Below are 22,332 nucleotides of genomic sequence, written 5' to 3'. Positions count from 1 at the left end.
ATAAAAGCCAGGGCTCAGCCCCAATAAAACAGAACTATACCTTGCTACACCTGTGTGTGTCTTTCTTTGAGTAGTGCGTGGCTACAATGTAGTTATGTTGTTATGTATTTTATATTAGATTTTAGTTATTGGGATTAGTTTAGGTTAGGGTTTTTTTTGTTTTTAGTGTTAGTATCTTTAGTTTTTTTTACGTATTATCAACATATATTTGTAAACATTGTAACATTGTGATTTGATATTCATTGTTATAATGATCATATATGTGTTGATTTAAATAAAATATTCGAAAAAAAGCCCGAAACTTTGGTGCTATCCCTTTGCTCTCTCTCGACGCTGAGTTTCTCCAGCACTTTTGTGTATTGCGCCTTAGAATTACACAGTGCAAGAAGCTGTCTTCTGCTGTCACAAAGACTAGGGAATGACAATAAAGAGGTGTTTCTAAGGGGAAGGTCAACCAAATGGTGAGCAGACTGGGCGTGGAGGCTCATCACCCACTTCTGGCGGATCCCAAACGCTGCCCCCTATGCTTTTGCCATATTAAATTGTGCACAAGTAGAGGGGGCAAAAATATTGTGGGGAAAAGTGATATAAGAGAGCCCCGAGTACGAGGCGCGTTGTTAAAAGCCGCCGTAGTACCTCTACCTCTCGCCCAGCTGATGCCTGCTCGACACCGACCCGTCCGGTCCAACCGGACGTTTATGGCCGGCGCACGCCTTTAGCCCGCCGTCGCTTCCGGTGTCGGAGGGGAGTTTGAAACGTTCTCTCCCCCCTCACACACACACATCTATATAAAGTACGTCAGGTCCAACCGGACGCTTATCGCCGGCTCACGCCTCGAGCCCGTGTCGGACGCGGTGGGGAGTTTGCAACGTTCCTCCCCCACCTCCTCCACCCACTAACTCAGAGACGGCGCGTCCAACCCGGACACTTATCGGCGGCGCGCACGCCTCCGGCCCGTAGTCGTTTCCGGTGTCGGAGGGGAGTTTGGTGTCGGCGCCTTGTTGGGGGTTCGCTGCGGGTTACCCGGACATCATGGGGAAGAGGCAGCACCAGAAAGATAAGATGTGAGTGGCGAGAGCTGAGCTGGGGGTCCATGCCCGGGCTTCCTCACAGTGACTACCAGCAAAGGAACAACGCCTCATCTTCCTACGGGGCTCCCTCCAAACGGATGGCATTAACATCGACCTCTCTGGGTTCTGTCCTTCCCCCTTCCCCCTTCTATCCCATGTCTTCTTCCCCCCCAGCTCTGTCTCTCTCCCTTTTTCCCTTTCTGGGTTCTGTTTACCCCCCCTCCCCCTCCCACTTCTATCCCATGTCTCCATCCCCTTCCCTCAGCTCTGCCTCTTGTCTCCTTTCACAAAGCCAAAAGCAATTCTTAGTGGCATCACTGGGGTTGGCACGGTATCTCATGGTGACACCACCCCCCCCTCCATGGATCTCCCCCTGTACCAGACCACACAGAATTTTCAGTAATGTTTTTTGTACTAATGTTAGTCGTAAATCGTAATTCCCATAGATTACTGTGGAGCTCGTCGAAAGAATCAAAGACTTGTTGATCCAAACCAAGGCTTTTATTAGCAAAAGACAGGAGCTCTTCACAGGTGGCCGACCAGTCCGGAATGATCCGACCTGGCTAGGGACACAACCCTTTAAGGCCCAAACAGTAGGCGTGGCTTAGCTCTCAGCCAATCGCTGTAAGCACAGTCTAGATACTGTAACTATATACACTATATACATTGGTGATAGATCTGTACTATCACATTCACCCCTTCTTGGAGAACTGACCCTGGAAAAAAAAACAAAAAAATGATGGAGAGAATGAAAGGAAGGGGTAGGTTAAGGACTGTAGCGGTCAGGGGGTCTGACCATCCGGGATGACCGCTGTGGTGCCAGGATTGGGGTCGCTGGAGTGGTGTCGCCAGCGGGCTCGTTGGGTGCGACCGCTCCTTCGCTCAATTCCCCAGTCGTGTTGTCGGCAAGGTGGTCCGGGTCGTTGGGGTGCTGTTGGTCCTTCTGTTGCGGCACGGGGCCTGGGGAATAAAGAGTTGGGGAAGGTTGGGTTGGGGGGTTTGCTGGGTCTACCGCGTCCTGAGCTAGGTCCCGCACCGAAACAGTGTCCTCCCGCCCGTCTGGGAACTCAATGTAGGCGTAATGCGGGTTCGCGTGGAGTAGAGTCACTCAGTCGACCAAGGGGTCGTTCTTTGAGTGCCGGACGTGGCGTCGCAAAAGGACGGGGCCAGGGATGGTGAGCCATGCCGGTACAGTGGTTCCTGATTTGGATTTCCTCCGGAAAAGGAACATCCTTTCATGGGGGGTGACATTTTTTGCAGTACATAGGAGGGAGCGGATGGAGTGTAAAGCACTAGTGAGAACCTTCTGCCAGTGAGAGGTGGGGAGACCCTTAGACTGAAGAGCCAGTGTAACTGCTCTCCATATGGTGGCATTCTCCCTCTCAACCTGGCCGTTACCACGTGGGTTATAGCTCATGGTCCTGCTTGAAGCGATACCACACTCCAGAAGGTACTGTTGCAGCTCTGCGCTCATGAATGAGGACCCCCTATCACTGTGGATGGAATTGGGGAACCCAAAAATGGCGAAAATACTGTGAAGGGCCTGTATCACTGAGGTGGCAGTGGTGTCTGGGCAGGGCACAGCGAACGGGAAGCGGGAGTACTCGTCGATGGCCGTAAGGATGTAGTTAATACTGCTGGTTTAGTGTTATTGAAGCAGTTGACAGGGGAGTTCTGCGTGATGACGTCACGCAACGTGATGACGTCACGCAACGTGATGACATCACGCAACGTGATGACGTCATGCAACGTGATGACGTAATAGATGTAGTCAACGCTGGAGGAGCAGGTTGGAGGACCTCCCGGAAGTGCTGTTGTGGCGGCGTCGGCGGATGAAAGGTAAGTAGTGGGGCTTGTAGTTGCTTGCGGTTGGCAGTGGGTAGGGCGGCGGTCGGGCCCTGGCAGTCATCAGCGAAGGACGCTAGGGTGAGTCCCTGATTGGCCGCGGCGGGTCCCCAGTCGGTTGTGGTGGCCGCATCGGTGGCGGCGTAGGCAGCGGCAGATGGGGAGCGGGCAGCAGCAGCAGTAGCGTTGGCCCCGGGGGTGGCTGTGGCCGCGGCAGCAGCAGCGGTAGTGTCGGCCCCGGGGGTGGTTGTAGCCGTGGCAATAGTGGGCTCTACAGTCAGGACCGAGGCCGGGTCAAGTGTTCCGCACGGGGGCGAGAGGTGGGCCAACACCATGGTTGCGAGGGTGGGCTGCCCCTTCCGGGTTCGGCGTCTCCGTGACATCAGGCATTGCCGTGCAGGGGAGCCCTCTCTCTCATTGGACGAGAGCTCTGGGGAAGAAGAGTTTGAATGGGATAGCGGTGTTTGGGCTTCACATGAGGCACTGTGTTTGCCGGCGGCCATTTTAGACCTACAGACTGCAGCAAAGTGGCCATTTTTAAGGCACTTCTGGCACCTGGCTTTTCTTGCTGGGCACTGGGACCTGCTGTGCTTGTCCCTCCCACAGAAATAACATCTTGGGTTCGCAGGGGGCAGTGTAGCAGCAGCCGACATGCCGTCAGTATCTTGGGGGGTGGTAGGGTAGAAGGGCACTCTACTCACATCAGAACATGGGGTCCAGTCCCTAGAGAACTCGGTGGACTTTAAGGCTGCATCCTCCATTGTGATTGCAATCCGGGCCTCGTCCTCTAGTTTTTCTACCCCTTGTTCGAGCAAGCGCAGCCTCACTTCATTCGATCGGAGCCCGGCCACATAGGCATCCCGGATGAGGTCGCTAGTGATCTTGGCAGCAGTTTTGTCAACACAGTTACAGTCCTTGCCCAACGCCTTTAATACGTAAATATGCCCTGCTGGACTCGCCGGGCTGTTGCTTCCTCGACGCAAGCACGAGCCGGGCATGGACTCTGTTCATTGGTTGATCATACAGTTCTTTCAGTACCTTTATGGCTGCAGTGTAAGTGGTCTCATCCTGGATGTTCTCGTAGATTCTCAAGGACACCATAGACAGCAATGCTGTTAGACGCTGGTTATCCTCCTCTACCTGAATGAATCTCAGGAAGTTTTCAAAGTTCAGCAGCCAGAACTTAAAGGCTTTGAAGGCTGTATTCCTTTAAAAAAAAAAATTCTTTTTGCTAATAAAATTGTAGAGCTCGTCGAAAGAATCAAAGACTTGTTGATCCAAACCAAGGCTTTTATTAGCAAAAGACAGGAGCTCCTCACAGGTGGCCGACCAGTCCGGAATGATCCGACCTGGCTAGGGACACAACCCTTTAAGGCCCAGACGGTAGGCATGGCTTAGCTCTCAGCCAATTGCTGTAAGCACAGTCTTGATACTGTAACTATATACACTATTTACATTGGTGATAGATCTGTACTATCACAATTACCGAATGTAGTGAGATAAATAACCAGCAAAATTAAAATTACACATTTACATTACAATATCATTTGCACAGCCTCAATGTATTTACATAGCTTCATGTGGTTAAAGTGAAAATTTGGTAAGAAAACAATAGAATTTGAAATAAAAATGTTTAATTACTACATCAAAATTAGGTTGATTTTTAATGTTAAATGTTTATTGTTACATTCTCAAAAAAGTCAATGTAGGTTCACAAATACAATTCTTTCTTTGGTTTGGCTTCGCGGATGAAGATTTATGGAGGGGTAATGTCCACGTCAGCTGCAGTCTCGTTGGTGGCTGACAAGTCCGATGCAGGACAGGCAGGCACGGTTGCAGCAGTTGCGAGGGAAAATTGGTTGGTTGGGGTTGGGTGTTGGATTTTTCCTCCTTTGTCTTTTGTCAGTGAGGTGGGCTCTGCGGTCTTCTTCAAAGGAGGTTGCTGCCCGCCGAACTGTGAGGCGCCAAGATGCACGGTTTGAGGCGATATCAGCCCACTGGCGGTGGTCAATGTGGCAGTCCTTGTACCTCTTCTTTGGTGCACCTCTGTCTCGGTGGCCAGAGGAGAGCTTGCCATATAACACGATCTTGGGAAGGCGATGGTCCTCCATTCTGGAGACGTGACCTACCCAGTGCAGTTTGATCTTCAGCAGTGTGGATTCGATGCTTTCGGCCTCTGACATCTCGAGTACTTCGATGTTGGAGATGAAGTCGCTCCAATAAATGTTGAGGATGGAGCAGAGACAATGCTGGTGGAAGCGTTCTAGGAGCTGTAGGTGATGCCGGTAAAGGACCCATGATTCGGAGCCCAACAGGAGTGTGGGTATGACAATGGCTCTGTATAGGCTAATCTTTGTGAGGATTTCAGTTGGTTGTTTTTCCAGACTCTTTTGTGTAGTCTTCCAAAGGCGCTATTTGCCTTGGCGAGTCTGTTGTCTATCTCGTTGTCGATCCTTGCATCCGATGAAATGGTGCAGCCGAGGTAGGTAAACTGGTTGACCGTTTTGAGTTTTGTGTGCCTGATGGAGATGTGGGGGGGCTGGTAGTCATGGTGGGGAGCTGGCTGATGAACCAGGCCAAACATTTTGGCCTGGAAGTCAGACTGAAGAAAACTGAGGTCCTTCATCAGGCCAAACATTTTGGCCTGGAATACAATATTGTAGCTAAAACACCAGAAAGTTTGACAAAAGCAAGAATTATAAAAACACCAGCAGCAACAAAAAGAACAGTGCGTGGTTGTAGCGCCTGCAGATGAAACCATGGGATTCAAAGTGTCGTGATTGGGTAATAACAACAGCTCTGACAGGAGCACATTAGAAAGCTCAAAAAAAAGGAAATGAGCATAGAGTTTTTGCCTTGTATTGATGCATGTAAGTGGGCTGACGAAAAATGTTTTTATTTTATAACTAACTACAGGGATATTTTTATAAAAAATAATACATTTCTGTTGAAACACTGCACAAACATTTTCTGGACAGTCATTTTGGCGATCTTACCCCCCCATCGGGGGGATGGTGTAACCCCATGCAGCCCACACCCCTAGTAATGCAGGTGTCAATTCTCACCTCTTTGTCGTATCCAATTAACAGCCTTTGTTGGTCTGTACTCCTCACCCAGCCAGCACAGTCTCTGTTCGCGATTTCCTACTTTTTTTGCTCATTTCTGCTTATTCTTTGCTTATTCCTCAAAGAAGGGCTCAGGTCCAAAACGCCAGCAATATCTCTTGGTCTCCTATGGACGCTGAAAAACTGGCTGAGTTCATTGAGAATTTTGGTGCATTTTTAATACACAATCGCAGCATCTCTAGACTTTCATGGTTCCCCAGCATCGCTGGCCGTGGTCCAGCTGCAAGAGCTCCTCAAATCCAGCCCTCCTTCACTCACACTCTGCTTCTGGGAAGTCACATTCCTCCAGAACTAAGATCAAATGGTGCAGATGGTGGAGGGGTCACCATCTGCATGGTCCACATTGTCAATGACTGCATCAAACTGCATGGCCAGTAAAGTTTGTCCAGCTCTGAAATGAGAAGATCTAGTGAGAAATTTGCATGTTTTAATGGGATTCTACAGTGTAAATTACCTGAGTGGCTTGTGCTAGAATTTGAGGGGATTGATTGGATTGTGGGGAGAATATGGAATGGGATAATGAGGATAAATAGCTGGCTGCTGGTGCAGACTCAATGGGCTAATTCCTGGATTCTATCCGTATATGATTATGGCCAAGTGAACAGTGTATGTGCTGCTGTGAAGACTAAGCTAAGTGAGGAGGAAGATTTAACAAAAGAATACATTGTACCAAACTCTCTGTATGGAAGGGCACTGCAGTTATATCAACTCAGCTAATCTTTTTCCTTTCTTTTCCAGTATTTCTTCAAATGGTATCCTATGAAGGAATTAATTAAATTAGCATATCGGAGGTCAAGATTTTAAAATTTGTTAGTGTGATTTATTTGAGTGACTCAAACAGACAAATATCTCTATTTCAGCCTGCTTCTCTTAGACCTTTAGTTCTTAGACCTTTGTGTTGAGATGTGCTTTCCTTTTGTAGGTACATCACCTGTACGGAATATACCAACTTTTATGGTGGCAAGAAAACAGGTAAGATGGACGACTTGGAGGAAGTTATTGAAGAGGCGGCATGGTTGGTGTAGTGGTTAACGCAACGCTTTTACAGTGACTGGGACCTGGGTTTGAATCCTGCGCTGTCTGTAAGGAGTTTATACGTTCTCCCCGTGACTGTGGGTTTTCCCCAGGGGCTCTGGTTTTCTCCCTCCGTTTGAAACGTACTGGGGTGTAGGTTAATTGGGTGTACTGTATTTGATGGCATATATGACCCACTTTTACCCTGTTTGTGTTGCATGTCTAAATTAAATTTAAATTTGTTTTGAGTAAATGTGAAATGAAAGTTCGAATGGAAAGGAACAAAGTGGGTTTGAAATCAGTGACTGATCTTTGAACTTGACCTGCTCGGCAGGCGTTTGCTTCAGTTCTGGTGAGATGACAGAGTAATGGTGCTGGATGCTGTTGGACAGGTTCCTTCCTGAATTCTGGAAACAGCTCTTGCCCATGTCACCGGGAGTGTCGCTTGTAATGGTTCAAAGCTCTGGCACTGTCTTACGTTATTCAGCATAGGCTACTAAAGAAGAACAGACTTCAACCTAGCTGCCTCCTTGCAAGATGAAATGAAGACTAATGATGGACATGCGGGATTTTCTCACTTGTCTGATCATTTGTTTTGGTGCAAGCTGGAGGTTACTGAGTGGCATTGCTTGTGATGGGGGCTCTGCACCCAGAGTTTCAATACTGTGCACTCTTTTCAAATTGGCTGGTTCAAGTTTTTAATATTTTTTTCTGCTCTGATGCATCATGGTTTTGGAGAGTACTTGCATAAATGAAAACTGAGTGACAGACATCTTCACTGCAGTCAGCAATTCATGAACAGTCCAGAGGGAAGAAAAAAATAGTGACCAGGTTCTTGTGGAAGTACCTACAGTGGAAAGGTGCTTTCATGAATGATGGTTGAAAGGCTTACTATACCATCATATACTGAATATTCTACTGCTGCTGCAATCTGCATTCCAAAGAAATATTTAGTGCATCATCACACTGTGAATTAGTTGTTCACGTTGCTAATTTGGTGAGTTTAGCATTGAAGTCATTTTAATAATCGAACATGAACCTTTCATTTCTGGTTAACTTGAAGCTGAGAGGAAATGGAATTCAATCCATAGCATCTTGCAGCATGTCAGAAGTCCAATCAGCCCATGTGTTTGCTCTGTGACGAAAGAAGACTGACCATTTCAATTGAATTGTGGCATCGGAGAGACTGGGCACAAACTGGGAGATCTCTTCGCTGAGCACCTTCACTCTGCCCGCATCAGTGACAAGGATCTCCCAGTGGCTAACCACTTCAATTCTGCTTCCCATTCCCGGGGGGCGTGGCAAGATGGCGTAAGGATCAGATGTGCCTTCCAGTCCTCTCCTGACTCTATCTTATTGTTTTGTCTAGATATGCCCGTTAAAATTCTTTAAAAGTTTAGATAATTTTAGTGCTGTTAATTTAACTTATGATGGTACAATTGGTGGAAAAGAGCAAAAAAAAACGACAACAGATCATCAAAAAACTACATTTTCCAAAAGTTCAAGTTTTGGAGCCTACCTACAGGAAAGACACTGGGACTCAGCGTGAAATGGATCCCAGGAGAGAGGTACAGTGTTCGGATGTAGAGCTCTATGTTACATCGGTAGAGCCCCCTAAAGAGGGCGCCAAACAGCCTTTAGAACAAAGAGTTACTCAAAGGCATTTGTCATCTGTAGAGGTGGTGCTGCAAACTGCATCTCTTGAGATACAAGAACCTATACAACTTGATGTACTGGGAGAATTTAATACATTATGGACTGGGGAAAACCCCGGCCAGCATCCTCCAGTCATTGCTGGAGAGGCTGTGGGTGGGGTTTCCACACGCAGTCATACTACAAGGAAGGCAACCAGAATGAAGGAAGGAATAGAAGATCCTTTGGAGAAGAAGCAGGAATCTGTTGAGCCAAAATCTCTTCCAATTGAAAAGATTTTTGTGAATCTTGAATCTAAATTATCTTATACAATGCAGGGATTATCCAAGATTATGACTGAACTTGGTACTAGGTTTAATACTTTGGTGAAAATACATTCTCAACAGATGGCTGAGTTTGGAGCTTTTAAGCTTGAAGTGAGAGATAAATTTAATTCGTGTGAAGAAGATATAGACAAAATACGGGATCAAGTTTTTGATGTGACCAAAATGGTCGAAGACTTACAAACTCAAAATAAAAATTTGGTGAAAAAGATTGATTATTTGGAAAACCAATCCAGACGGAACAATATAAAGATTATTGGTTTGCCGGAAGGTATGGAGGGACCAGACCCAAGAAAATTTTTTACTGAATGGATTCCGCAGGTGTTGGGTCAAGAACATTTCCCGGAAGGTGAAATGGAACGTGCTCACAGAGCCTTGCGTAGAAGACCTATTTCAGGTCAAAGTCCAAGACCTGTTTTGGTTCGTTGCTTGAATTATTACGACAGAGAAATAATTTTACGAGTGGCTATTAGAAATGCACAACAGAGAAAATCACCCTTGATGATTCAAAATAATCGAGTTTTCTTCTATGCGGATTTGAGTCAAGAAGTTATGTTCCAACGACGGGAATTCAATCCTGCTAAAGAGTTGTTGTGGAAGAAAAGTTACAAGGCAACCTTTAGATATCCAGCTGTTTTGAAGGTTTTTCAAGATGGTTGCCAACCAAAGTTCTTTGATTCTCCAAAGGAAGCTATAGCATTTGCTCAAGAGCTGCCAGTTACTCAGTTTCAACAGAGACATAGTCCGCCGCGATCTCTAAGGAGACAAGAGATGGAAGAAAAGAGCCATGCTCCAAGAAGGAATGTTGCAATGGTGACTCGGCAGTTGGAGCTAATTAAAAGAAGAGTTGTCCTTTGTTTTTAATGTTTTTTTCTAAAAAAAAAAGGGATATTAAATAATGAGGATGTTAGTTTAAGATGAAGTGAGAGTTGGGGAGAGAACTGGATAGGCACTATTTCCTGAAAGTCATCTGCTACGTGTGAATTATCTCACACCCATTTTTTTTTGGGTGTTACCGCATTGCGCGGTTTAGACGGGAGGGGGTATTTTTAACATCCTACCCTTTTTTTTTCTTTTTTTGTATTATTAGATTAAAGAGTGAAGGGGTTTAAATATAAAAAAAAAGCATAAGAAAGTATTTGATTGTTTAAAAAACTAAAAATTGATGTGGTTTTTTTTGTAAAGTTTATTCAGTAGATAAGGAATATCTGAAATTTAAATGTGAATGGGATGGATAAGTTTTTTTTATATTTTTTCTTTAACTTTAAGGTGAAAGGAGTGGTAATTCTGTGTATATTATTTTGCTATTTTAGCTATAGAACGAAGGGAATAATGGTGAAAGTTATAAATTGAATTGTACAATTCTTAATGAGGCTTGAATTTTGTTTGTGGTTTATGCTCCATTTGTTGAAGATATAGATTTCGTTGTAGATGTGTTTTTATTATTTGGATATCTGAATTTTAACGTAATGATTGGGGATATTTAAATGTGGTATTGGAGCTTTTGTTGGAGAAACTGAGAGTAAAAGGGAAAAATGGTGGAAGAGTACTAAAATTGAATTGTACAATGCTTAATGAGGTTTGAATTTTGTTTTAAGATGGTGGTTTATGTGACTAATATGATGATAGATGTGAAGTTAGTTGATATTTGGTGAAGGTTTAGCTCTATAGAGAAAGTTTTTTTTCATCTTTTCATGCTACAATTTTTTTTAAGAATTGATTATTATTTAAGAATTTTTGATAATGTTACTAACTTTACTAATTTTTTATATTAAGTTTGAGTTAAATATATGTTTCATCTTAACTCTGTTAAATATATGCATTTAAGTTTGATTTAAATATGTTTTTTAAGTCTGATATCTTAGTATTAATTACTTTTCTTTTTGTTAGTATTTTAATCGGTTATGTTTTTTTTTGTAAGTGGTTTTTTTTCTCACATATATTATTAACTTTATTAATTCTTCACTCTTTATTTTGGGGGGAAAGGGGGGGTTGGACTAATTTGAGTTGGGTTATTAATGTGTAATAATTATTGGGGAGGGTATAGTTTATTTAGATTACTGATATTGTATTGTAATTTTATTATTTTATTCTTAATTTTTTTAAAATGTAATCCTATATGTTATTCATGTTATAAAATCTTAAATAAAGTTTAAAAAAAAATTCTGCTTCCCATTCCCATACTTATATGTCTGTCCATGGCCTTGTGTACTATCCCACTAAGACCATTCTGGTTGTCAAACTGCAGGTAGGATATCAGGAAGATGATTTACTAGAATGTTGCCAGGTGTTCAGAAATTGAGTTAACAGATTAAACAGGTTAGGACTTTATTCCTTGGAGTATAGAAGAATGAGGGGAGATTTGATAGAGGTTTACAAAATTATGAGAGGTATAGGCCGAGTAAATGCGAGTAGGCTCTTTCCACTTAGATTAGGAGAGATAAATACAAGTGGGCTCACTCTTAAATTGTAAAAATAAACTGAATAGATAGATGGATGGGAGGTCTGGATGGTTATGGAATGGGTGCAGGTCAGTGAGACTAGTGGTATGGTGTTTTTGTCACAGACTAGAAGGACTGAATGTTCTGTTTTCTGTGCTGTAGTGTTCTATGGTTCTAAGACCACCTGTAAATTTGAGGAACAAAAACTGATTTTCTGTCTGGGCACTCTCCAACCAGTTTCTCTATTCATCTAGCCACCCCTCCTCCCGCTGCTTGCTGCTGTGCCCTCCCTCTCTTTTCCACCTATTACCTCTTGCCTTGGTGAACATGCTCCTCCCACCACAACCCCTCCACCATACCTTTTTATTCAGATGCCTGCCAACATTTTCCATACCTTACGTTGGCAATATTTCTATCTTTGCTACATAAAGGACACTGTTTGACCTTCCAAGTTTCTGCAGCATTTTTTTTTACTTCAACTATGGTGCCTGCAGACTTTTGTATTATTTTTCAATTCAATAGTTAGTCGAGTGGAAAAACTGTGTTTTGCGTGTTATCAAGGTAAGTCAACCTATCAGTACAGCAGATAATGTAAAATAAAAATGCAGATTATTATAGTGTTTCTGTTTAGTTAGGGTGCAGTACAGTCAGCTTAGTGGATAGCGCCAGCGACGGGTTTGAATTGTGCACTGTCTGTAAGGAGTTTGCATGTTCTCCCCATGTCTGCGTTGGTTTTCCCCGGGGGTTCTGGTTTCCTCCCACTGTTTGAAAAGTATCGGGGTGTAGGTTAATGGGGGGGGGGGGGGTAATTGGGTGGCACAGACTCGTGGGCCGAAATGGCTTGTTACCGTGCTATATGTCTAAATTTTAAACAAAAAAATTAAAATGATACAAAGGCAGCATTATTTCAAAATGAGATCTGTTTCGATGATACAACGTGATTATGAATGGGCACAGTTAACCTTTAGTTCAATTGAATGGTGCCAGATTCTGCGGCAGTAGTCTTTGATGTGTCATGGTGACAGGGTCCGGCTGCTAACAAGTTGACAGCACCCAATTTATTTGCCCATCTTGGACTGTAGCCAAGTGCAAAGCCTGTCCAAAGCAGATGTCAGCAGATCTTTACTTTGCTTGGTGCACGGCCAACACAGCTCTAGCTCTATAAATCCGTGGGTGACACCGACACGGTAGGCTGAATCTCTGGTTGAAGTTCAGAAGAGTGATAGAGAGACTTGTGGCTTTATCTCGAGTTTCTATGCAAGAGTTGACGTGGAGGTATGATTTAGGAGGTCTTCAATTATCACATTTTCAGAATTACCATGAAGCTGCACAATTAAAGTTTGTTAATAGATTGTTTGATCTTGATCAATGTCCGGTGTGGGCGAAGGTGGAGTTGGATCAAATACAGGAAAGAACTATACATCATTTTATATATAATGGAATTACTTTTACAGCAGTATAAATTGCCATTTTTGAAACATTTGATGGGTGTGGTCTAAATGGAATCAATTAATAGGATTGAAAGGAAAAATTCCAGTTAAGACACCATAATACCAAAATCAGATAATTCCATTTTCAATGAATAATCCTTATTTGAAGGATTGGGAGTTGAAATGAGTTGTATTAGTGGAGGATTGTTTTGAAGTAGGTTCATTTGTTTCATTCAATAGATTTAGAGAGAAATTAGGTGTATTACAAAATACTTTGTTTGTTTATTATCAATTACCAGATTTTTTAAAGGAGATTTTTGTAGAGAAATATTATCAAGTCAAACGAAATTTGAGAGATTAATTACTGATAAGGGTTGGAAGGGCTTTGTTTCAGGAATGGTTATTACAGGAAAAGATGAAAAAGGTAGGTATATTTAAAATAAAAGATAAATGGGAGAAGGATTTACTTATTCCTATTTCTGAGGAAGAATGGTCGGATACATGTTTGAATAGTGTTACAAAATTAATTAATGTGCGATATAGTTTAATAAATTATAATTTTTTGCATCAGTTATATTTAACTCCTGAAAAATTGAAAAAATATAGGTTCAGTCAGTCAGATTTGTGTTTTTGGTGTGGTGATCAGATAGGTACTTTTTTGCATTCGGTGTGGGATTGTATAAAGATTAAGCCTTTTTGGGAAAAAGTTATCAAATTTTTGCGAGATTTATTCAGTATATGTTGACCCTTGGGTATGTTTATTGGGATATACGAATACAATTATGGCTAATTTGCATTTGGTGAAACCTCTGCATTTATACGTTTAGGATTGGCGGTGGCTACAAAATGTGTATCTGTAACTTGAAAAAATGATGTTGAATTGAGTATACAGAGATGGCATATTGAAATTCAATCATGTATTCATCTGGAGATGATAACTTGTAATTTGGGTAACAATTATTTTTTTTGTTGAAATGTGGAGTTTATATTTGAAATGTATGGGTTTAGAGGTTAAGTAATGGCTTTGTAGGTGATGGAAGATGTAAAAATGGCACACCACACGACACCTGTTATAAGTTGATTTTATTGTATTTTTTTCAATAAGCTCTGTAGTTGGGAGGTTTGTCGGGGGTGGGGTGGATGGGGGGGAGGGAGGGATATTAGAGGGTTGTTTACTTTATATTTTTTTTGATTTTGTAAAATTTTAAATAAAGTTTTTAAAAAAAGAGAGACTTGTGGGTTGAGATGTTTCCTGAGAGTAAACATCTTCAGTGACTAGATCTGGTTCACCTACACCAGTGGTTCTCAACCTTTTTCTTTCCACTCACATACCACTTTAAGTAATCCCTACGCCATTGGTGCTCTGTGATGAATAAGGGATTGCTTAAGGTGGGATGTGGCTAGTAGCATGGCCCATTTTTGAATTCTGGCTGCAGCTAATATTGGTATCCCTTTGTGGGGGCCCAGAACCATACTTAAATATTTGTCGTCCGTGATTAGGGTGAAAGTTCTTCTGTAGAGATACTGGTGGAATCTTTTTACACCAAAAATTATTGCTAATCCTTCCTTTTCCAGTTGTTCATAATTGTGTTCGCTTGCAGTTAATGTCCGCGAAGCATTTGCCACTGGTTGTTCACCCTTCTCTGTGATTTGGGACAATCCTGCTCCCAGTCCTACTGGTGAAGCATCAACAGCTAGAGTCACTTCTTTGTTTGGGTCATAGTGGATCAGAACATCATTTGTTGACGTTAATTTTTTTTTTTTGTTGATCAACTGTGTTTTTAGCTCCTGTATTCCAGTACCATTTTTGACCTTTCTTGAGTAAGTGGTTTAGGGGGCTGCATAGTGTAGACATGTTAGGGATATGTTTCCGATAGTGATTTATAAGCCCTAGAAAGGACTGTAATACTGACTTGTTGGTTGAGTATGGAGCTTTGCAAACGGCTTTTGTGGCTGCTGGATCCATTCGGTCCCCCTCCTTGTCAATTGTAAATCCCAAGTATGTCACTGGGGGCAGCATGAAGACACACCTATCCTGTCGTAATCGTGCGTTATCGTTTCGGCCCATGATGATGATATCATCAAGGTAACATCCCACTGCTATTCCGTGTAGTAATTTGACCATTGTAGCTTGAAAAATTGCAGGTGCTGCAGAAATTTCATACAGCATGCGTGTATAGGTGAACAGTCCCAGGTTTGTCACATTATTTCTTTATTGTCACATATTGTCTTGGTTCTTTGTCCAACTCTATTTTTTGGTCTGCCTGAGACAAGTCTAGTTCTGTGAACTTTTATCTTCTATTTAGTGCTTGGAAGAGTTCTTCTGCTTTGTGCATGGGGTGTTCTGGTACTTTTAGTGCCTGGTTGATGGTGACTTGGTAATAGGTGCAAATGCGAATCTCACCATTTGCTTTCTGTACAGGTACAGTGGGCACTGCCCACTGTATTCTATTGGTTCTAATATTCCTTTATCTTTTAATTATTTAACTCAGCTTCAAGTTTTCCTTTCATTGCAAATGGGACTGTTCTGGCTTTGATGAACTTTGATTCGACATTCTCTTTTAATTGCAGTTTGGCTTGAACCCCTTTGATCTTTCCCAACCCTTATTGGAAGACCACAGCGTGGTTGTTGAGGATTTGGTTGAGTTCTGGCTTGGCATTGTCTTCGTGGTTTACAGTCAAGATTGTACTGATCTCCAGCCAGTCAAGGGGAATGTGTTGTAGCCAGTTTATTCCAAAAAGTACTGGTCCCTGGGTATCCATGATGTAGAGAGAGAGTGTTTTTGGTTGTTGTTGCTTGTATTGTACGATGACCGTATATTTCCCAAACACTTTGATTCTGTCTCCAGTAACAGATTTCAGTGTAACTTCGGATATTTTCACCGGGAGGTGTGGTAGCAATGTTGCTTTAAATGTAATGACATTAGAGACACTGCAGCTCCTGTGTCGAGTTCCATTTTCAGAGGTTCATTGTTTATTTTCAGTTGAATATAAATTGCTGTGTTTTTTTGTTTATCGTTCAAGACTGCAGTTGTTTTATTGTTGTCAGGGCTGATCTCTCTCCTTGCTAGTGTACAGACCTCAGTTGGGTGGTTATCAGCTGCGTTTTACTGTTTCCTCAACTGGACATTTCGCTTTGATATGTCCTTTTTTTCTTGCAGCGGTGGCATCTGGGATATTTGAAGAAACAGTTTTCTGGGCAATGGTTGTACTTTCTGCCACGGAAGCTCTGTTGGTGGGAAAACCGCCTGACCAGCAGGCCTTGTTGGCCCACATCCAAAATATTTGCCTGCCATTTCTGAGCTGCAGACAGTTCTGTAAGTGTTCTCGCGAGTTACTTTGTCATCTCTTACCAGTAATTTTTGCTTTGCTTGGCGATCTGCCAACCCCATCACCAATCTGTCCAGAAGCGCTTGGGTCAGAAGCTGCTTGAAGTGACAGTGCTTGGACAGTTTACGTAACGCTGCCAGGTATTCACTTATTGCCTCCCCTGGCATTTGTTTCCTTTCATAGAGTCACTGCCTTGCTGCCATAACTGGTGGTCTGGGGCTTGTGTGGTTCCCCAGTGCTGTGCATAACTCAGTTAATGTCTTTGTCCCTGGGTCCTCCAGGGACAGCAAAGTTTTAAGGAGATTGAATGTTTTGTTGCCCATTATACAGAGGAATAGGGCATGTTTTCGGTTCACTGGGGCTTCAATAATAGAGCCTGTGCAGTAGTAGTTAAACCGTTCTATGCAATTACTCAAACTTTCACCTGCTTTGTTGAATTTGCCAAACTTTCCCTCTGCCATCTTGGCACACTTTTCATTTGATATTTTGGTGGGAACTCGATCTCATTAGGTAGTCAACTTTTACCTTTATCTTTTTGCTTCCTTTTCCCGGTTGGTGCAAGGAGCCCACGTAGGGTTCGTTTTGTTCCTTTTCGCCCTGATTGGTGCAAGGAGCATGCATAGAGTTCGTTTTGTTCCTCGTCGCCACTGTTGTGTATGCACTTACACAATTAGGGCTCGGAGACATGCTGCTTTTCTCAATCTTTAATACCATCAGGCTAACATGGCCACTGACATCCAGAGAGATATATATGGAGGGATGACATGATGGACAGCAGGGCGGGCTTATACATAACAAAACCACTGACCTACACAAACAAAATGGCCAATAATGTGCACTAGCACCTCTGTGCCCTCAGAAGCTTGAGGGAAAATATCACCTGCATCCTTTAACAACTTGTACAGGTTGAACGCGTCTAATCAGGGTGCATCATGGCATGGTGTGGGAACTGTTCAACCCAAGACTTCAAGAACTGTGGAGGATTTAGAGGTGGCATGGTTAGCACAATGCTATTACAGCGGCAGCAACTGGGGTTCGAATCCGACGTCATCTGTAATGAGTTTGTATGTTCTCCCCGCGTCTCCATGGGTTTCCTCCCACCCTTCAAAAACGTACTGGGGGTTATAGGTTAAATGGGTGTCATGGGCTGAATCTCTAAATGTAGAAGATTGTGAATGTGGCTCAATCCATCATAGACGCTCCCTTCCCATCTGTCGACTCCATCTATAACTCCTGCTGCCTTGGAAAAGCATTAAAAGACTTATTCTACTCTGGCCACACTCTGTTCACCAGTATCATCCCCCCCCAACACCTCTCCCTGATCAGGAAGAAGACTCCCAAGTGTGAAATGATGCACCATCCGATGAACGAACTATTTCTTTCCTGGTGTTATCAGACTTTGAATGGACCCCAAAATTGTAAAATTTTGCCTTCACTCCATACCAATTGATCTCTCCCTGAGTATTATTTTCCAAGATTTTTTTTGTTGTCACGTAATAATGCATTAAAATGTAATATACATGATATACTTTAACTGTCGTGAGGCAAAATCTTATTTGTATGATGTATGAGATGTCTTCTAGTCGCAAAACGGCGCCCATCACTGCACGCAACAATAAACGTGTTCTGGTCGCTTATAAAGCTTGTCTAATATATGACTGAATTTGATTCCTTTCAAAAACACAATTTCTTCTGTCTTACAGTTATTCCACAGGCCAACTTCCGCCGCTTGCCTTTCGATCACTGCAGGTAAGGGTTGCTGCTTTGCACTGTTCCTCTGCTTTCTTCTCTCCCTAAAATGGATTGTCGAAATATTGCAGTGAAATTCAACTAAATTTGAATTTGCAATTTGTTGATTCTGCTTAAAATTTAACTTAGCTTAGACCAAAAATATTTGTATTGACTTTTATAAAGAACTTCTATGCAGAGAGGTATAAACCAGTAAAATGACATAAGCCGTTAAACAGAATCAATAAACCATTTCATATAATGAAACGAACAATTCTTTTCTGATTAAAATGTTTAAAATCTTTAAGGATTAAGTTTAGGATTATTGTTCGCCATTAAACATTCCACATACAATATTCCTATTATGTTTAAGAAATTTTATAAAAATGCGAACTGAATTCCAAACCCCAAACCACAATCTTCATAATATATCAAAACTTAATAATGAAAAGAGATTTAAAAAAAACTCCAATCCAGTGAAAATAAAGAATAGCAATGGAAGAAGAAAATATAATTTCTATTCAGGTCAGTTATATAAAAAAAAACCCTTTATTTTGAAACTAGAGGGGAATTTACAATTCTCAGGCATTATCTCCGCATTCTATAATATAATCAACGTTTACAATTCTCAATTAAACAAACATTTACATATATATGTTGGTATTGAACATTTTTCAGCTCTTTTGAGGTTCAGATTAAAATTTCCCGTTAATCTTCTTTCCCTATCTTTATTGTGCCCTCTCTCTCAAAATGCATCTCTATTTCCTTGGGAATGTTTTTAAACAAACAAATGGATCTTTTGTATTGTCATGCTGGGTTTGTGCATTCTTTATTCCATTTTATCTCAATTTCTTGTTTTTCCAAAATGTGTGTATCACTCACTGGAGTGGCAGCCTTCTTTTTGAGTGTGTGTGGTTGAGGTCAATTGCTTCCTTCCAGTGTACGGAGATTTATACATTTGCATTTTTAAAATTCAAGTTGGAATTTGTCTCGTGAACTTAGGAGCTAAATGTTTTTTGAAATGTTTTCAGATTTTTTTTCCCCCCATTCCTGTTTAAACCATTTTGCTTCTAAACTTTGTTTCCAGCTCTGTTGAAATGTGAGCCATTCGCTAAATTTCAAATGATTCAATGGAAAGTGTCAAAGATCATCATCCATCCATCATGGCCCATCCCTTCACAAGCCAAGATGAACAAGGCTCTTGTAGCTCTTCTATCCTCACAGAATTTTTGTTTTGTTTTCCATGGAGCTTTAGACACCATGAGCTGGGCAAGGACTTGGAGGCGAATGCTTGCCCAGGACAAAGGCCTCCCTCTGGGTCCCACGCCACTGGGCCTACCGAGCGCGACGCACAACAGTCAGAGTGACATGGGATTTCCCTCAATGGTCTGTTCCATGACCGTGCTCGCTGGCCGTTGTCCTTTTGGATCCTTTGCTCACCGAGTTTGCTGCTGCAGACTGCTAGGGAAACTTTCCTGCGCTCTGTCACAGCTGCCAGCCCCTATTGCCAGAGTGACATGTGCTATTTGCCCATAACTGGGGCCCTTTCCAGGTACTGACGGCTGGGCGAGACGAGCCTGGGGATTTGAAGTCAGAGTTACCTTCTCCTAGCCTTTGCCTGAAGAGGCAAAACCTGCAAGGCAGCAGGTGGTTTGTACCCACAGATCCACACCCAGGAGGAGGGAGCTCCATCCATAACCGAGTTCTGGTCCGACTCCTTCCTGCCCTCGTCCCGCTCCCTGGCTCTGAAACGCTCTCCTTGCAGTGGCCTGGACTGCAAGTGTGGCTGCTCGGTGCAATCCAGGAGGAAGAGATACGAACAGACATCAACAACTGTGCTAACCGCTAGGCCTGGAGTAGGCCCGAAGCCTCTGGCCCGAGTATTTCGCACTGCCTCCTCTCCTGTTCGGCCTTCCTTCGATGCTGATGACATGCTCCCGGATCTGAGTCTGCAGCCCCACGTCCTCCAGCTGGTTCACCAGGTCATAGATGGGGTGCACGCTCTCAAAGCGCTGGATCTAGGCGCAGATAGCTGCCTAGTTGGAGAGCCATTTCCAGCAGGGTGAGAACGGAGGGCAAGCAGCCCCAGGCCGGCCCGGGGATTCGCCTCGCCCAAAGATACATGCCCAAAATAAGCGCTTAAAATAGTAGTTTTATCTTTTTAGAAATATTTTGGCTTGGAATTCTAGCTTTTTATTGGTTTAATTATTTTTTGGTGGAATATTTGTTTGAAATATTGAAATAATATATCCATAACAAATGTAGCTCAATTAGTTATGCAGTCTAAATCATTTAGTTCCAGCCATTAATTGTAATGGAAGGAATTCATAATTCATTAGAAGTGATTATTTGTGGGGGACGTGGCGAGATGGCGTAGAGACTAGATATGTAATCTCTGGTCAGACTTTTAAGTACCCGTTTTTTAACCCTTTATTTTTAATTATAAAATTAAAATTTTTAGTTTGATATTTTGGTGAGCCATTATGGCTACTAATGTAAAAAAAGCAGTCTCAGTTACAAAAGAAAATACAGTTTCGAAGTGCAGAAGATTTGGGGCCTAAACGACCTGAAACAGCCTCTGATTCGATTTCAGCGATCTCCAAGCCTCAATGATCGCTCAAGATCCATTTTGTGGAGGAAGGAGCATGCTCCTGAGAAGTTGGGCACGAGCCTGGAGGCTTGTCACAAAGAATAACCCCATTGGAAGAGATGGGAGCGTGGAAGAAGAGAACTGTGACGCTAGACACGCAGACTATAGCGACTGGGGGCTTGAGTAGCGCTGCTAATTACGGAGGATTCCGTAATTTTATAAAAAGATGGTCTGCGGGGGGAAGACAGCGGCGACCCCCTGAGGAAGTCAGGGGGGTCGTCGTTGAGTGTCCAAACTCGCAGCAAAACAACTAGAATGCTGCCTTTTGAAGTACAACCAGAAGAGGACTTACCTTACTCTACCACTGCATAGGAAATGGAAGAAGAGCTGGAAGAAAGTGAGTTACAAATTGTGGAACTGGATTCTGCATTCCAAATTGCATCTCAACCTTTTTGTACGACGTTTGAAGATATTGCTTCTTATTTGGATATCATTACTGGTCAATTGAACCAGCTGGTTCAAATGAATACTGATATGAGCTCAGACCTAACTGTGGTTAAGGCAGAAGCTAAAGAAAATTGGGAAAACTTGAAAAAATTTGAAGCTTCCTTTTCTGAATGTAAACAACAGGTACAATCCAACACAGAAACAATAGTAAAGGTGGAAAAATCAGTTAAAGATTTTGGAGCCCGGGAAAGAGAATTAACAAAAAAATTAGACTATTTGGAAAATCAAAGCAGAAGAAATAACGTGAAAATTGTGGGTTTGCCAGAAGGTATAGAAGGTCAAGATCCTGTCATATTTAAAAAAAATTGGATTCCCCAGATGTTGGGGGAAGAGTCTTTTCCTGATGGATTGGTATTGGAAAGAACACATAGAGCTTTAAGAAGAACACCCTTACCTGGTCAATCTCCAAGAGCTGTGTTAGTTCGTTGTTTGAACTGTTTGGATAGAGAAACAATTCTTCGACTTGCAGTTCAAAATGCAAGACAAAGGCCAGCTCCAATGATGGTTCAGAATAGAGTTTTCTTCTACCCTGATTTGAGTCAAGATGTCATCAGATGCCGATGTGAATTTAATCCAGTTAAAGACGTTTTATGGCTTAAAGGTTACAAATTTGCTTTTCGTTACCCTGCTGTGTTGAAAGTGTTTTATGGAAACTATCAGTCTTAATTCTTTGAGAGTGAGCATGAAGCAATGGTTTTTGCTAATTCGCTACCAGATGTCAGAGGACAAAGAAGAAGTCCACCATTATCTCATAAAAGAAAATCTGGTAGTCTTGGAAATGGGAAAAATGACAGAAGTGGAAAGAACGGGAATGGAAAGAGTTCATCTACTTTTGAAATGAGTTGACCATCTGGAGTGAAATCTCAAGGCTGAATTTTTTTTGTAATATGTTAATATTTTTGATTGGCTGACTGGGGAGGAGGGGATTGCACTAACTTCTTTGTTAGTCATCAGTCACTAGTAGATTTTTTTCTCTTATTAATGAATATTATTTTTATTTGGAGGGCCTATATATTTTAATTTGGGGGTCCTATATATAAAAAAAATTTTTTTCTTTGTTATTATTAATTTTGTGATTATTTTTGGTATTTAGTAATTGTATTAGATATGTCGAATTTGAAATTTGCTACTTTTAATGTTCAGGGATTAAACAATCCGATCAAGCGTAAGAGAGTTTTGACATATATCAAAAAGAAGAAAATAGATATTGCTTTTTTTACAGGAGACACATTTGAATGAAAAAGAAAGTATGAAATTGAAGAGGGACTGGGTTGGA

At 42.3% G+C, this 22,332-nt stretch overlaps 1 protein-coding gene across 4 annotated transcripts in view; it reads left to right on the top strand.

Annotated features, from left to right (window-relative positions):
- The first annotated feature begins 948 nt into the window (after positions 1–948).
- Positions 949–22,332, top strand: part of ppil2 (peptidylprolyl isomerase (cyclophilin)-like 2) — a 408,077-nt gene continuing 386,693 nt past the window's right edge. For 3 of the 4 annotated variants that reach the window (XR_011356343.1, XM_069933670.1, XM_069933671.1), the window contains exons 1-4: positions 949–1,064; positions 6,963–7,012; positions 16,063–16,218; positions 17,935–17,980. Coding sequence is in view for 3 of the 4 variants with exons in the window: in XM_069933670.1 (XP_069789771.1) it covers positions 1,033–1,064; positions 6,963–7,012; positions 16,063–16,218; positions 17,935–17,980 (284 nt within the window). In the remaining variant the exon portion in view is untranslated. The remainder of the gene's footprint in view (positions 1,065–6,962; positions 7,013–16,062; positions 16,219–17,934; positions 17,981–22,332) is intronic. The other variant, XM_069933672.1, reaches the window with a different exon arrangement.

This window comes from Narcine bancroftii, chromosome 4 (genome assembly GCF_036971445.1).
Source record: "Narcine bancroftii isolate sNarBan1 chromosome 4, sNarBan1.hap1, whole genome shotgun sequence".
Lineage (NCBI taxonomy): Eukaryota > Metazoa > Chordata > Chondrichthyes > Torpediniformes > Narcinidae > Narcine > Narcine bancroftii.
The sequence above is the reverse complement of the archived record's forward strand: the minus strand, read 5'-3'. Positions and strand labels throughout refer to the sequence as shown.